The sequence below is a fragment of the Oncorhynchus tshawytscha genome, linkage group LG09 (genome assembly GCF_018296145.1).
Source record: "Oncorhynchus tshawytscha isolate Ot180627B linkage group LG09, Otsh_v2.0, whole genome shotgun sequence".
Classification (NCBI taxonomy): domain Eukaryota; kingdom Metazoa; phylum Chordata; class Actinopteri; order Salmoniformes; family Salmonidae; genus Oncorhynchus; species Oncorhynchus tshawytscha.
In genome coordinates, this window is record NC_056437.1 from 59,200,490 (window position 1) to 59,217,746 (window position 17,257).

The window sequence follows — 17,257 nt, forward strand, 5'->3', positions numbered from 1 at the left end:
GTGCACTGCAGTCAGTGTTGTAATCCTTGGCCAGCGCTCACTTCACAGTCACACCACTACTGTGCCTCTGTTTCCCCTGTCACAGTTTTACTACGACACAACCTGTAGTGTACACAGAACCATGTGACCGTAGGAAGACCCGCGTGTCCTTGCGCCTATTTTTATGGGGAACCGTTATCTGAGATTGTGAAACGAGTTTCGAGGAAGAGAACCTCACAGACTTGGAAGTAAACATTCTCCTTCACAGTTTAAACCAGAACGGCCCTTTTTGGAAGGACATCTTTTAGAACCTGAATGAACTACTGTTTTGAGTCTAACCTCCATGACCAGTGAGTGATTAGTTGAAAGGAACTCAAGAGACCTGGCTAAGCCTCGGTTTCTACCTTCTGTGTTCAATCTGCCATCAAGTCTGCAACTGCACCTCCATTTGGCTCCAGAGTGCCTGGGGGTGAGGGAGTAACTGATTAGGATATCTGATTATAACAGGAGGTGTGTGTGTGTGTGTACAGCAGTTAGTCTCTCTCCACCATGTCTGGCTCTGGTTTTGAGATGCAGCAGCCAACAGATGGATGGACGGGGTTTCCACCCAATGTTCATTCTCATTAGTTTTCGTAAGCCAGTGGCGTGTGCCGTGCTTCGCAGTGTCTTCCTAATGGGTCCGATTATGGAGCAGATAGTTAGTGCTTCCGGGCTGACGCACAGTGTTAAAAAAAAAAAAATTAAGATGGAGCTGGGGTTTGGCGTAATTTGATTTAAGGGATGACTATCATGTGAGAAGAAAGGAGAAAAGACGACAACACCACACACTGTTCAGTCCTCTGCTGGTAGGTTTCGATGTACGGTAGCAGCGTTTTGACTGCGGTTGGTCTTCGTTCAGAGGGCGGGGGGAATCATCTCCCTTGTCTGATGTGACTGCATTAGTCAAAGATTGGGAGGTTTTCTCTGACGCTGTTACTGTTCCCTCTTTTTTTTTCCACCTGGGTTTCTCAGTGCAAATTGACCGGGAAGATTGTTACATCGCTGTCTGACCCAGATGGCTTCTTCGTAGCAGCATTTGTCCCATCCAGACTCCTAGCAATCTGTCAGCGAGCTAGTACTCCACCGTTTGCCAGTCTTTCACAGGAACTTTCTCACTGACTTGCGCTCGCTCTCTCTCCTGTAGGATCTAACTACGTCATGTCTAACGGGGGCGGGGTGATGAGTAGCACCACCCACCTGCTGGACTTCCTGGAGGAGCCCATCCCGGGGGTCGGCACCTATGATGACTTCCACACCATCGACTGGGTCCGGGAGAAGTGCAAGGACCGGGAACGCCACCGCAAGGTGAGGACAACATTTACATTTAAGAAACTAGGCTTCTTTAAGAAAAGAAAGGCTGCAGAACCTGTGGCTCTGATGCAATGCATTTTATAGATGGATAACATTTTAGTCATTTAGCATAATGGTGTATTCAACTAAGGTAGGTTAAACAATCACAAGGGTGTCCCCCATGGCTCTGTGCTGGGCCCCTTAAATGGTGCCCTAGCCTAGACAGAAGTGTTCCCTACTTTCTCTGTGGTGGCTCTGTGTGCATGGCTTGTAAACACCACAAGGAAACCATTTAGTCTTTTGCTATATCTGAGTGGTTCCTAGCAATGTCATAACATCAGAAAATTCAAATGAGTAAGGTTTTGACATTTTTAATTGTTAGATTTTGCAGTAGCAGCACAAGTTTATGGGTAGTTATGCCACTCATTATGAGTGGTAATAAATTATCAATATTTTGTTAATAGTTACTCTAAAAAGGGGGAGAACTGTGTGTGTGTGTGTGTGTGTGTGTGTGTTTCTAAACCTGCTCTCTCTCTCTGTGTGTGTGCTCGCAGATCAATGCTAAGAAGAAGGAATCAGCTTGGGAGTTTACCAAGAGCCTGTATGATGCCTGGTCTGGGTGGCTGGTGGTGACACTGACAGGGCTGGCCTCAGGTAACACACACACGCAGTCACCTGAGCTCACCTGTACTAATAGCCAGTTACGGGTAATTACAGTAAATGTAGGCTCATCATCGACAACATGTATGTTTTTCGTCTTGCTTTTGATGAAAGTCAGCGTGGCACAGGCTTAAACTATCGTTTCCTTCTTCTCTTCCCTGTCCTCTTCCTCATACTCTCTTCCTCCCCTTCATCCTCTCTTCCTCCCCTTCCTCCTTGTCCAATCAGGTGCTCTGGCTGGTCTAATCGACATCGCTGCTGATTGGCTGAATGACATCAAGGAGGGGGTGTGTCTGAATGCCATGTGGTTCAACCATGAGCAGTGCTGCTGGGGCTCCAACGAGACCACGTTCGCTGAGCGGGACAAGTGTCCTCAGTGGAAGAGCTGGGCGGGGCTCATCCTGGGCCAGGAAGAGGTGAGAAGGATTTCATTGACGTAGGTGTTACAGGTTTCAAATAGCTGTTATAAGCACCTTATGTGCTGTAATATAGCAACTTATCGGTGTTATAAGCTAGCGGTTACCAGAGTAGAGAGGGACAAGTCAGGCAGAGGTGAGAGAGGTATAAAGTGTCTTCACCACTGTTTAGACTGACTCCATGTTGTTATAGATGACACCAGGAGTTGATTTGGTCGTTCTATATGTGTTCTCCTGATGCAGACACATTTCTGAATCTAATCTCAGAACAAATGTCCGTATACCCTGTGTCAGTGTATTGACAGTTAATAATATGCTCCTCCTCCTCCTCCTCCTCCTCTGTCCCAGGGCCCTGGTTCCTACATCATGAACTACTTCATGTACATCTACTGGGCTTTGTCCTTCGCCTTCCTGGCTGTGTTACTGGTCAAGGTGTTCGCCCCTTACGCCTGTGGCTCGGGTATACCTGAGGTGAAGTCGTACACACACACGTACACGTACACATGGATGCACACACACACACACACACACACACACACACACTATATATACAGTATATATTGTGATTCAGGAAGAGCGAGAGATGAGGATTAGCCACGGGGAGCAGTTGGAAATGTTTTGTTCGTCTTGTAAATTCTTAGTCTGAAGCCGTTTGGGATATGTTTGGACATTTACCTTTTAGTTTATTTTGTTGAATTTAAAGGGATAGTTTCTTCAACTTACAGATATTTCCCTTAGACATTTAATTAAAAGGAAACTCCAGCACACCGGTGAGCTTAATGCGTCCTTAACGTTTTCAATAGACTCTACGAACACCTCCCCTCCTCTCCCTTCTCTCTCCCAGAGAACAAAGGACATTTACATTGGCCATGTCTCAATTATCTCTCCTTCCTCACAAAGTGTGCACTTGTTCACTTCCCTTCACTGATTTGTAAGGAAATTACCGGTAGAAGAAATATGGTGGAAACTCCCACTAGCCCATGCCTCTACCAATCCAATGCTTTTAGGTTTGTGGGAAGTAGTGAACGATGGCACACTTCAGGAGGAGGGAGATATTAATGGGAAACGCATATCTTATTTCTTTCCTCCCCCCACGTCTCTGTCTCCCTAGATAAAGACCATTCTGAGTGGGTTCATCATCCGGGGTTACCTGGGGAAGTGGACCCTGCTGATCAAAACTGTGACCCTGGTGCTGGCTGTAGCGTCTGGGCTGAGCCTGGGGAAGGAGGGACCCTTGGTCCACGTGGCCTGCTGCTGCGGAAACATTTTCTCGTACCTCTTCCCCAAGTACAGCAAGAACGAGGCCAAGAAGCGAGAGGTGCGTGCGATTATGTGATCTACGGTTCTGTTAGGCGCGGTCAAATACAGTACCATACAACTTTTATTGTCCAAGTACGTCAAAGAACGAGCCTAAGGAGAGAGCGGATATGGTTTGTGTTTGTATCTGTTGTATTACATGAACGTGTGGAGTTTTGTCTTCAGACCTTTTCTGTGTCACCACATAGTAGGATATACGACTGTGTTTTAGGTCAATTCCTGTCGGTGTTTCCGCTGACTCGGCCTGTGTTTCTTTTGTTTTTGTCTTCTCTCCGCAGGTCCTATCTGCAGCGTCAGCGGCCGGGGTGTCCGTGGCTTTCGGTGCTCCCATAGGAGGAGTACTCTTCAGCTTGGAGGAGGTACGTTTTATACTGAATGTGTGTGCATGTGCCTGACTGTGTGTCTGTACATTGAATCACACGCTATAATTTCCTTGTCCCCCCCCCAGGTGAGCTACTACTTCCCTCTGAAGACCCTGTGGCGCTCCTTCTTCGCTGCATTGGTGGCAGCCTTCGTCCTCCGCTCCATCAACCCGTTTGGCAACAGCCGTCTGGTCCTATTCTACGTGGAGTACCACACCCCCTGGTACCTGTTTGAGCTTATCCCCTTCATCCTGCTGGGGGTGTTTGGAGGCCTCTGGGGAGCCTTCTTCATCAAGGCCAACATCGCCTGGTGCCGAAGGAGGAAGTCCACCCGCTTCGGGAAGTACCCCATCCTGGAGGTGATCTTCGTGGCGGCCATTACCGCGGTCGTGGCGTTCCCCAACCCGTACACGCGGCAGAACACCAGCGAGCTGATTAAAGAGTTGTTTACCGACTGCGGACCCTTGGAGTCGTCCCAGCTGTGCCAGTACAGGAGTCAGATGAACGGGAGCAAGGCGTTTGTGGACGCGTCTCCCAACAAGCCGGCTGGACCCGGGGTGTACGCAGCCATTTGGCAGCTGTGCCTGGCGCTCATCTTCAAGATCATCATGACCATCTTCACCTTCGGACTTAAGGTGAGGAACGGCGGGGGGGCAGGTGGAGTGCTGTCTAGTTAATGTGGTTGTATTGGGGAAATGATCAGATCGTGGCCTAATGCAGATCTTCGATTGTAGTCAACACTCCCAAGTAATGCTGATCAGGTTTGGGGTTGAAAGGCATTGAGCAAAATTGGAATTGGGATTTTAGTTCAGGATGTTTTTTCAACAGGAAATGTTCAGAAATAGTTGGAGTGGTTCTTTGAGTTGTGGTTAATATCCCCAGGTTCCTGCTGGCCTGTTCATCCCCAGCATGGCCATCGGGGCGATTGCCGGGCGTATCGTTGGCATCGCCGTGGAGCAGCTGGCGTACTACCACCACGACTGGTTAGTGTTCAGGGAGTGGTGCGAGGTAGGCACCGACTGCATCACCCCGGGACTCTATGCCATGGTGGGGGCCGCCGCATGTCTGGGTGAGTTAAAAAAATCTACGTTCATCAGTCGCATACAAAGATCTGCAGATTTTATTGCAGGTGCAGCGAAATTCTTATGTTTATAGCTCCAACAGTGCAGTAATATCTAGCAACACAATAAAAATACACACATAATCCAAAAAGTATAAAACAAGTAAAGAATGGGCAATATCTTGGGCTGTGATGATCATGGAATTTTGGATGATGGTTATTGGCCAGCCAAATGACTACCGTCTCCGTAATACCGTTCGAATAGCATTTTATTTGTGTGTGTTGTTTATAGGGCCCTATGAAATCCCCCTTTTTTTCCCGCCCAAATTAAGTTTTGTTATCTTGGTTTCTTGGTTTGTGATTTTATTTATTTTTATTCAGGTTTTCACTAAAAAAAATTACAATAACATCACAATTGTATGTTCTAAGTCCACAACACTGCTATGTTAAGTCCCCCATTTCGGGAAATTTAAGCGTTTTTTTGACCGGTTCCGACTGCCATTTTGGTGTACAAAGCGCTCTGTGAACTCCTTAGGGTCCCGTGCCTTATAATGCCAGAAATCTGTCTGCTCTCCGCTACCACTTTCTCAGCGGAGCTGACTTGGAAGTGTCAGGTTTCACACCTACATTTGCGTAGGGATTGACGTGTCACATTTTCTGGCCTATCCAGACAAAGAATTGATTTACTCTTCCCCTGAGCGAGTCATCCCAGCCTGTGAGACGGCATATGAACAAACGGTGACAGTCTTATCGGATCCAGCCTGTGTAGTTGAATCTTGCTGTGATATTCTCAAACGGATTTAGAGCTCTCAACGTGAATAAATACTGCATTTCATAGAATTTAAACTATACCACTTTCTCTTGGTCCTAGATGGACAAAATCACTTCGTCCTTAAAGCTGATGAGTATGAACACATTTGAATGGTGTCTCTGCGCCACTCAGTGGACGTTTAGAAGGAAATTCTCTGTCGGCAGTTATATGAAATAGTGCCAATATTGTACTGTCATTAAGTATGATCATATTTATTTTGCAGTTATAAGACATTTTAAATCTTATAGCAAGTCGTTTATAGTTGGATTGTTATTATATTTCGAAAGCATTTCAATCATTTCAAGATCTCTTTCCCCACCTCTGTTGAATAGTGAAAAAAATCATATGATTTTTAACAATATTTGTACTAATGTATTTGAGCTTCTGTCTTCAAAAGTGAGTACAATTCAGCAATTTATTACTATTTTTACCAGAAGGGTGAGTTCAAGACCTTTAGAGAACTATCCAACTTGACCAGTTTATGGCCATCTCCATGAAAAATAATTAAGTTTGGGTATGTCTATTTAGGGTAAACTTTTGATTCCCACCTATCATTCAACTGTTCAGGAGAACCCCTTTGAGGTCTGGGAAAAATATTTTTGGAGGGTGTAGTTCCCCTTTAATTCAACTGCATAGCAAGAGAGCGTTGGGGCAAGCTGTGTTTCTGTCAGCTTTCTGTACTGCACGTGTGATTGCAGAGTTTGGAAAATAAAATGTGCACCTGATTGGTACAAATCATCATGTCAGGTAGGCCTACTTTGCAGTCAACATTTTAATTGTTAATGTTTTTCTGAAAATAACTTTCGAAATTACTGTTTCAGCATGCTTCATCGCAGATTTTATAGGGCGCAATATACTGTATCTTACCTTAAGTGTTTACTTCAGGCTGACTACTAGCATCAAACCAACTTAAAGTATCTACAAAATGAGTTTTGGAAGGATACAGCTAATTTTTTTCCTTTTTAACTGTTCAAGATTCACAAATTGTTATTTTGATTCCTGTGATTCCATTTACCGCGATTGAACCGAACCCCAACTGCTACAATGGCGAAGCGAATCATTCAATTTGTGAAAAATAATAATTCAAAAGAATCGATTCATATTAAAGGAATCAATATTTTTCTTATATTGGGGCATTCGTTATACAGTAAATGAATTGTATTTTATTTCCATGATGGCCTTCATCCATAAACGTTGGTTACATGGTTATACGGTAATTGTGCCAGTCTAGCGTTATCAGAAAGAGCAATGTCAGAGTCCGGAATATAAATATAAATGGTGTGTATAGACAGTATATGAAAAGGTGTGTACAGCAGTAGTTATATAGGATGAGCCATGCTTAGAATACAGTATATATGTATAAAGTGGGTCAAACGGTATGTAAACATTATTAAAGTGACCTGTTTTCAATGCCTTAATATACATGGGAGCACCAGTCTCTAAGGTGCCTGGCAGAGTACCGGTTAATGATGGCTGTTCAGCAGTCTGATGGCCTGGAGATAGAAGCTGTTTATCAGTTTCTCGGTCCCGGCTTTGATGCACCTGTGCTGTTTCCGTCTGCGAGATGGTAGCAGGGTGAACAGACCATGGTTTGGATGGCTGAGGTCCTTGATTACACTGAAGGACTTCACTCGCTGTGGGTCTGTCTGTGTTTTTATGGTTCTGTCTGTTGTTCTTACTCGGTGTCAGTTTCCCCTTGTGATACATTGCTATATGGACTGTGTTGGTCGATTTTTCAAATGTAATCTATCTTGCTGTAGAGGCTTTGGTCCTCTCCCATGCAACTCTTCCCTTGTCTCTGGGTTGTTGCTGTAAAAGATGGTGCTCTCACTTCTCAGTCAACTTACCTGGTGAATAATACGTGAATCATTGTGTTGCGCTCCAGGTGGTGTAACGCGGATGACCGTGTCTCTCGTGGTCATCGTGTTTGAGCTGACGGGCGGCCTGGAGTACATCGTGCCCCTCATGGCCGCCGTCATGACCAGCAAGTGGGTGGGCGACGCCTTCGGGCGCGAGGGCATCTACGAGTCACACATCCGCCTGAACGGGTACCCCTTCCTCGACGCCAAGGAGGAGTTCACACACACCACGCTGGCGCGGGAGGTGATTATATCCACACACACACACACACACACACACACACAGTAATCAAAACAAACAAACTTCACAAAAATGATTCACAAGTAGATACATGATGTTTTTCCATTCCTGTGTGACTTCAGGTGATGCGGCCGCGGCGTAGTGATCCGCCGTTAGCGGTGCTGACGCAGGACGACCTGACAGTGGAGGAACTACAGGGGATCATCAACGAGACCAGCTACAATGGATTCCCTGTCATCGTCTCCAAGGAATCCCAGAGACTGGTTGGCTTCGCTCTGCGCAGGGACATCACCATCGCTATAGGTGAGGAGAGATTGCAGGGTGTGTGGGGGGGGGGGTCTGATTCAACCAGACCCTAAGTTAAACTAGTATTTTATTCCCTTTCAAATACTTTAGCTGCACTTAATTTATTGAGCTTGCCTAGCGCCAATGAAACCAATGGAATTGTGCCAAAAGTGTAAACCCTCCCTATCTGGCATTAGAGCTCTGCTACCCGACCCAAGCCCGACAGGCCCCTACATTATGCATCGGGTCAGCCCAAGCAGAGCCGTTGCTATGGATACTCCCAGAGCACATGCAGAGCGAGCGGCGGGCAGGAAGTGAGTGACAGACTGAGAGGAGCACCTAATGGATATACTAACAGAGAAAGTTATTTTGGGTTTCAGGCAGGGCCGGGCCTTACATTTTACATTTGGCACAAAAATTGGGACCTAAACATCGCATGGGTATGGCTCGGGTACCCCCCGACTTAGAAACGAACCAAATCTCATTTCTCGTTCTCCACCCACCCACTCCCTCTCTCCCTCCCAACTGTCAACAGAGAACGCACGGCGGAAGCAGGAGGGTATCCTGCTGACTTCGCGGGTCTACTTCACGCAGCACGCCCCTACGCTGCCCGCCGACAGCCCGCGGCCCCTCAAGCTGCGCTCCATCCTGGACATGAGCCCCTTCACCGTGACCGACCACACGCCCATGGAGATCGTGGTGGACATCTTCCGCAAGCTGGGCCTCCGCCAGTGTCTGGTGACACACAACGGGTGAGATGAGATGAGGGGTAGGGTGGCATGGGAAGGGGTGATGGCTGGGGGGGATCGGAGGGTTGGGAGTTTGTCCAAGCTGGGCCTCTGACAATGTCTGGTGATGCATAAAGAGTGAAACGAGAGGATGGGGGTGTGTGTGTGTGTGTGGTGGGGGAGGGGTAGTTGCTAGGGTGGCATGGGAAATAGGGCAGGGGAGGGGGAGAAGAAATTGGGGGAATGGAAAAGGGATGAGGGAATCACAGCTTCAAAATGGGGGGGGGTGAAAGACAAGGAGGGAACACTGGGGGAAAGAGTCTTCCTAAGTCCTCCTTACCTCAGCCGTGTTGGCAACCTGAACTAACACCTCAACAGGCAGCACCGAGTTCCCTCAACACAAACCAGACAACACACTCTCAAGGTCTGTTCCAATATACACACACTACTGGAATTGGACATCATGCATTTGAAGTGATATGCTAGTCTGGATAATGGGACGTACTAGCCATGCATCGCCTCACTGTAGAGCGATGCATGGACACTGGGAGCCGTGGTGTTATAACCTGTTATAACCTCTAGGCTGTAACCTGCATGGCCTTTCAGCTAAATGCTAGCTGCGCTACTCTTACCAATATAACTACTGAAATACCACTTAACAAATACCAGACAGGAGACACTCACCAATATACTACCACCATTACTGTAGAACAGGTATCATACAGAGAGGAAACCTATCTAGCTTTATTCAGTAGCTTGACTAAGAAGCTCTTAAGGAATGCAGTGTGTTCATTGAAAAATAGTAAGTGTAAATCACAGATTTGAAAAATTCCCGTTAGGCAAGCCCGAGACAGAAAATAGTTGTTATCCAGTTTCCTTTGGAGGGACTCGTGTGTCTTGTTTTAGAAGTTGGTGGCCTTCAATTGTACTGTACAAGCTCACTCGTTGAATATGACTCTGAAGGGACATCTGGTGGTTAAAATAGGAATTACAGGACAGACAGTGTGCATCCAATGATGTATGAACAAAAATATAAACGCAACATGTAAGGTGTTGGTCCCATGTTTCATGAACTGAAATAAAAATCCCTGAAATTTTAGTTGCACAAAAAGCTTATTTCTCTCATATTTTGTGCACAGATTTGTTTATATCCCTGTTAGTGAGCATTTCACCTTTGCCAAGATAATCCATTCCACCTGACAGGTGTGGCATATCAAGAAGCTGATTAAGCAGCATGATCATTACACAGGTGCACCTTGTGCTGGGGACAATAAAAGGCCACTTTAAAATGTGCCGTTTTGCACAACACAATGCTACAGATGTGAGGGAGTGTGCAATTGGCACGCTGACTGCAGGAATGTCCGCCAGAGCTGTTTCCAGAGAAGTGTAGAAAGCCTCGTTCTGTGCATTATTACCCGGCAGTCATAGTCTAAGTATATGTTTAAAGATGGATGTTTAGACACAGTCAGGAGAGGCAGAGTGACTGAGATTACAGATGACGGCAGTCCTTTTGTTTTTATACATTTTTCTTTTTGTCATAATTGTTTCATTTTCTATTGTTTGATGCCACCTTTGGTCTCAATGAATGTATCATTCAGTAGCTATACATTTAGGCTAAACGTAGAAACATCAGACATACTATATCCTAGGTTATTTATCTACAATACTTGATTCCGTTACTACTCACAAGGTTAGAATCCATTACAAGTGAACAAGGAAGTTATTGAAACCGACACAAAGATGAATCATATGCACGAATAACACTAGTTGGCATCCAGTTGACACATGCTGATATAAAATCACCATCTGTAGGAGTAGTATATTTATTGACCATTCTTTTTAAAGCAACACTATTAGGATTTGTTTGGTACTTTATGTTATGATTTGACACTGTTATATCATTTAAGTTATGTTTATTTATGTTTCTATAAGTTATTTTGTGTTTTGTATGCTTTGTGCTGCTGTCTCTCTCTCTCTGTCTTTCTCTGTGTTTGAGCGACGGGCAGTCTCCTGAGTAACAGGTGTGTGTTTGTACAGGATTGTATTGGGCATCATCACTAAGAAGAATATATTAGCGCATCTGGAGGAGCTCAAGGAACACACGGAGCCCCTGGTGACTAGCCCCGCCCCCTGTCCCCTCCCATTCCACTGACCTCTCCCCCTTCCCCATTTCTGCCCACCTACCTAGGCGCGACGCATGAAAGTGTAACTGACAGTTCCCCTTTCCAATAGCAACCCACTCGTCTTACTGTGTCATATTTTCAACTCACTCACAAATGCACTCTTTTTTTTTGTGGGGGGGGGGGCTGCGCATCCACTTTCTCCTCACTGGATACCCTATCATTCACAAACACAAGTGCCACTCTGTCACTCTCTGGTCTCCCTATTCATTCACTACTAGTCATTAACAACAGTTAGTAAGATGTATATTTTTTTTAAAGATCTACTCTAAATGAGTGGTGTTGTTATGGGTCCTTTTAATGTTGGACTTTGATGGGAACTGTCATTTGAAGCTTGATTAGTTAGATCCTCGTCACGTACTATTGCTCCACTGCCATTTCCATCAACGACATGCCACTAGCTATTAGTCCCTTCATCAGTAGTAGGGGCTGCTTCATCTGCTATAAGAAGTTATTATAGAATATAGATAGAAGCATGAATATACTGATTGTATATTGATCTCGTCCCCCCCGTCCCTGTCCCAATAACTTGCGTACAGCCATGTAGCCATGCCTATTTTTTGTGTGTGTATCACTCGGCCCATCAAAAACCTTCACACGCAAACATTACATAATTTCACTTTAAAAGCATCCCAAATGGCACCCTATATCCTGTGTAATGCACTTCTCGTTCAAAAGCAGTGCACTATGAAGGGAGTAGGGTGCCATTTTGGACGTAGTACAGTTTGACTCCAATTAATTACTGCTTCTTCCTGTTTTGTTTTCTTTTTTTTTGTCTTTCTTTTTACCTCTCCCTCTCGCTCCCCCCCCCCCCAACTGGGTCACCTTCCGTCCGTCTGTCTGGCGGACCAACAGATCGACGACATCTGACCCGACAGCTCGTAGCTCCACCGGCGTCCCCTTAACCGATTGGCGAGTAACCGGCCGCTACGTGGGAGCGGACCGTTGGTTTTTCTGGGAGGGGGAGATTTAGCATCTAGTGTCCCTGCCGTAGGCCTAGTAGAACCCTCCTCCTGAGAGAGTGAACTCTATGGTGGTGAAGTGATGGTGGTAGTAGCCGTGTTGTGGTAGCTAATACCTATAGTATAGGTAGCCAGCTAAGACAAGCAACACACATCCAACACCCACCCTGATCCTAAACAGTACCCACCCCTCATTCAACCCCCTCTCACCTGAACTCAACCCCCGTGCCTCACCCGCTGCCTCCCACCTCAACCTCCCTCACTTCAGATCTGGTCCCCTCCACTTCCTACATGTGCCCCGCCTTCAACAGGCCTGTTCTGTAGATCAGGGACCGTATTCATGAAGCGTCAAAGAGTAGGAGTGCTGATCTAGGATCAGTCCTTATAATCATATTCGATAGGATCTTAAAGGCTAAACTGATCCTAGATTAGCACTCCTACTCTATGACGCTTTGAAAGACAGCCTCATCACTCTCTCAGCTCAACGTCTGTCTCTCTCGCTCTCCAGTGTCTGCAGATGTTTCTCACGAAATCTCAGTTCAAGAGCACAAGTGTTTGTAGTTATAACAACAACAAAAAGGCAATTCTAGGAATCAGGATGTCCTAATGGACATCTAATTATTATCCGTTTGCACAATGGTTGCAAACGGTAATTGACCCTCTGTGTTTTATATTACATTTCAACCAATTGCGACCTGGCTCTCAGAAAGGAGTAACCTTTTTAAAGGGAGCCGGTAGCAATGAGCCTGAAGACGCTTGACTGGATGTTCCAGAATGTTTATCCCTGAGGACTATGAAGGTTTGGTTGTTTGGTAAGGCAAGGTGTTCAGTCTTGCTCTTCCTAGTGTGTTCAGTTCATTTCCTCCCTCCAGGCTTCTAACGAGAATCACTCACTCACCATTCTCCCTTGGTTACTCACCTCCTCCTCTCCACCTCGTATCCTTCCTTGGCACCAGTGGGACTCGTGTTTTTGTTGGCATGGTTGCAGTGACACTGACTGTCACGGTTGACTGAGTGGTTACTGTATTCCCTGTTACTGTATTCCCTGTTACTGTATTCCCTTGGGCTAAAATGCAGATACAGTTTGGAAGAAATGGAGCATTTGCTTCTCTAGACTGTAGAATTCATCATTATTATTTAGTCTTTTTTAAATATTTTTGATATAAAGCAACTTATCATTAAGTCCCAAAATAATATAAATCCCCAAACGAAGGCCCCAACCGAATTGCCACAATTTTGTCAGTTAACAGAGCCCATTATTTTGGTTAGATAATATGATCTAACCAAATAAATAATATTATCATTCTCTCTCGATTGATTCCACCTTTGTATCCCCGGCCAAAACCACCACCGACCGGCCAACCAACCGCACTAGCCAACAAAAACACGATACAATTCTCTCCCACGCCAACCAGACTGTGCTCCCTGCCAGCTCATCACTGACTAACTCTCTTTTTTTCTCTCTCTCAATCCCTCTCAATCTTTCTCACTCCCCCCGATCTCTCTCACTCATTCTGTCTCTCACACACACACTCTCTCACACACTCTCTCTCCCCCTGCAGGCGTCTCCTTGGTATTATCACAAAAAAAGATATCCTTCGTCATATGGCCCAGATGGCCAACCAAGACCCCGACAACATAATGTTCAACTAGTCACCGCCTTCCCGGGTCGTCAAGCTGACGAGGAGGAAAGCGAGGAGGAGGTGGTAAACCTACTGGACGGCCGCGGCTCCACCCTATGACGCACAGCCCAACCCCCCCCCACCCCTGGGACACACCACCCCAAATCCACCTCAATACTAAACCAGAGCCCTCTAGAGGCCACAGGAAGGAAGAGACGAACAGACTCTAAAAGGACTTTAAAAATGGCTGCTGTGAGGGACGTTTTGGCCCCTAGGTAGCAGCTACTACAGGCTGGGGCATATATACACAAGGAATGCAATATAAACACACACCTCCATTTACATGCAGAAACATACATACATACATACATACATACATACATACATACATACATACATACATACATACATACATACATGAGATCAGACTCACTCATACACAGATGCCACACAAGCATGCCACTAGCCGAATGGCACCTCCTTCAAACACACTCTTCATGCTCCTTCGTCCTTGTCCTGTTTCTATTGGTTCACGCTGGCGGACATTGCTGTGAGCCTGAAGCCTGGCTACCGAGGTAAGAGGTCAGAATGATCCGCTAGGACGCGAGGAGCGACCTTCAGACACCTCGACTGCTGATTGGCTGTCAGCCCTGCCAGGCTCCACCCCCACTGTGTCCCTCCCTCCCCACACCCCGTCCGTCCTCGAAAGCATTGTTTACCTGTGAACTCTCTTTGAGCGAGAGAATGCATGTGTGCGTTTCACCTCCACGTTCCAATCAGGTTGTCATAGTAACCCGAAACTACAAACTCCCACCCTCCCCCCTAAAGGCATCTTCCTGATATTAGACTGGGCGTTGCTCCAAGGTGTACGCGTGGGTGAGAGAGAGTGAGTGAGTGTGTGTGTGTGTGTGTGTGTGTGTGTGTGTGTGTGTGTGTGTGTGAGAGAGAGGAAGGAAGATCAAGGGTACAAGCAGGATGTACTGGAGTAGTTAGTTAATGTCTGAGTGTTGTAGTTCAAGAACAAAATGTCTCTTTCTGATGTATGTGAAAACATTCTGTACAGAAGAGTCCGATACTCATCGGTTACATACCCCCTGTTGAAGGGTGAAAAACTGTGTGTGTGTGTGTGTGTGTGTGTGTGTGTGTGTGTGTGTGTGTGTGTGTGTGTGTGCGCGTGCAATTACCTTTTGATCTGAGCCAGGTAGGCAATATGCCATAGAGGTGTGTGCACGCGCATAAGTATCAGATGAGAAAAGACTTGTCCGTTTCTCCGACAGTGAAGGTGGGCAGTGTGTATATCAAAATAAATAGGAACACTAACTCAAGGTGAAGTTCTGTTACTGGAGGAGAAGAAAAAAAAAATCCCTTTTTCTTTTCAAACTATTACTAATGCAACTACTTTTAGAGTATTGATATATACATAATCAAGTAACTTTTTACGGCTTGTAATGAAAAAGTCAAGACTGGAAAACCACTTTTTTTTTCAAGTGAACAAAATAAATGGATGATTATGAGGATGTTGATGGTAATACTGCACAGTAACCATGTCTTAGATCTTTTACTTTGCTTTAATTAAGCTGCCTCATGCTGTGAGAAATGTGTCTTGTATTTTCCACTGGAGCTGAATCTTTTCTTGCATCTCTCCTCCTCTGCCTCGTCGTCAAGTACAACAATTCAACATGAAATCTTCTTCGTATTTGTAGATTTAAAATCATGAATTGAAAGGACTGAAATAGGAGGTGCATTTCACAACACGTTTTTTGGGAGGTGTGCCAGTAACTCCTTTTAAACTTCAATAAAGTCTCTTGTATATTTTTGACTTGGGGATATGTAGAAGCACACAGTACACAAAAGGAAATAGTTTTGAACCCTCCATGTGTCAACCTGGACTCATGAAAAAAATAATAGAGGATCGTATATCTGGTTCACCCTTTAATGTGTGGTTCACCACAGGAAGCAGTGACATCGATGCGTGCGCCAGTCAAAGGAGTTCTCTCTCTCTCTGGCTTTGTTTCAATGACAAGGTGCATAGAGTAGCACCTTAGCTGCTGAGTGAAGGCTATGGGTTGTGTCCCAAATGGCACCCTTCCTCTATATAGTGCACTTTTTAGGGAAAAGGGTGCCATTTGAGGCACACATTAAAGCGTGTGGAGGCAGGTGGTGACTTCATGTTTCTCTCTATTACATTGATAGTTTTAGGTCATATTCATTGGGCACCAAACATAATAAAACAAACAGGGAGGGACTTGTCCAATAAGAAACGGATATTTTCCATTGCCAAATGTTTTTCAAACGTTTTCCATTGCGTGCCCTAATGCAGGGTTTCCTGGGTCCACATTTAGTTTTTTTGCCCTAGCACTACACAGCTGTCTCAAATAACCAACTCATCAAGCTTTGATTATTTTTAATCACCTGTGTAGAGCGAGGGCAAAAACTAAATGTGCACCCAGGGTGGGCCTCCGGACCGAGTTTGGGAAACATTGCCCTGATGGATTCAACCCTGCTGTTGGTTGACGAGCGCATCGTCCTTGTTAACCCATGTGGTGTCACCAAACACTGTTCTTTTCATAACTTCAGACTGACTTTTATTTATGGTAGATAGTTGTACATTAATTGTATGATTACATTGATGGTTTGATTGTACATTTAAAACAATGTGTAAAAGTTAATTGTTTTAAATTAAAATTAGAAAATTGCAAAAGTGTCTGAGTGGGTTCTTAATTCTATTTTAGACATTAAACAGGATTCTAATAGTATTGAGGTAAAAGGATGAACACACCAAGTTACTGTCAATCCAACTATTTGTATGGTATTCTACTATACAGCACAACTCATGTGACGCTTTTCTCAGTGAAGATGAATTTGGTGGTACAGTACACTAAACTCCACCCATGCAAAGCACAATAACGCTGATAGAATCCCCTCAGATCAGAAGCTGCTCTGTGGCCACGGAGGAGGAGCACTGGTGTAAAGAAAAGACGTGATGGTGTAGAGAAGTGGGAGGAGGAACACTAGTGTAGAGGAATGAGGAGGAGGACACTGGTGTAGAGGAATGAGGAGGAGGAACACTGGTGTAGAGGAATGAGGAGGACGACACTGGTGTAGAGGAATGAGGAGGAGGAACACTGGTGTAGAGGAATGAGGAGGAGGAACACTGGTGTAGAGGAATGAGGAGGAGGAACACTGGTGTAGAGGAATGAGGAGGAGGAACACTGGTGTAGAGGAATGAGGAGGAGGAACACTGGTGTAGAGGAATGAGGAGGAGGAACACTGGGTCAAAGAAAGACGGAAGAAAGACAGCTTCTAATGCCAGTCCGTTTGCTTTCAGTGCTCGCACAAAGTCCGTTTGCTTTCAGTGCTCGCACAAAGTCAGTTTGCTTTCAGTGCTCGCACAAAGTCTGTTTGCTTTCAGTGCTCGCACAAAGTCCGTTTGCTTTCAGTGCTCG

General features: G+C 45.5%; 1 protein-coding gene across 11 annotated transcripts in view; it reads left to right on the forward strand.

The window, feature by feature from the left end:
• Window positions 1–16,512, forward strand: part of LOC112214599 (H(+)/Cl(-) exchange transporter 3) — a 70,496-nt gene extending 53,984 nt beyond the window's left edge. For 4 of the 11 annotated variants that reach the window (XM_042327129.1, XM_042327135.1, XM_042327130.1 and 1 more), the window contains 14 exons: window positions 1,163–1,323; window positions 1,863–1,962; window positions 2,197–2,384; window positions 2,733–2,855; window positions 3,496–3,702; window positions 3,980–4,060; window positions 4,150–4,698; window positions 4,946–5,132; window positions 7,820–8,037; window positions 8,157–8,337; window positions 8,517–8,633; window positions 8,855–9,071; window positions 11,085–11,160; window positions 13,752–16,512. In XM_042327129.1, coding sequence (XP_042183063.1) covers window positions 1,163–1,323; window positions 1,863–1,962; window positions 2,197–2,384; window positions 2,733–2,855; window positions 3,496–3,702; window positions 3,980–4,060; window positions 4,150–4,698; window positions 4,946–5,132; window positions 7,820–8,037; window positions 8,157–8,337; window positions 8,517–8,633; window positions 8,855–9,071; window positions 11,085–11,160; window positions 13,752–13,931 — 2,585 coding nt within the window. In that variant the 3' untranslated portion in view covers window positions 13,932–16,512. Of the gene's footprint in view, window positions 1–1,162; window positions 1,324–1,862; window positions 1,963–2,196; window positions 2,385–2,732; window positions 2,856–3,495; window positions 3,703–3,979; window positions 4,061–4,149; window positions 4,699–4,945; window positions 5,133–7,819; window positions 8,038–8,156; window positions 8,338–8,516; window positions 8,634–8,854; window positions 9,072–11,084; window positions 11,161–12,082 lie in introns of all 11 variants that reach the window. The other 7 variants (XM_024373477.2, XM_042327136.1, XM_042327137.1 and 4 more) reach the window with 5 other exon arrangements.
• Window positions 16,513–17,257: the final 745 nt, after the last annotated feature.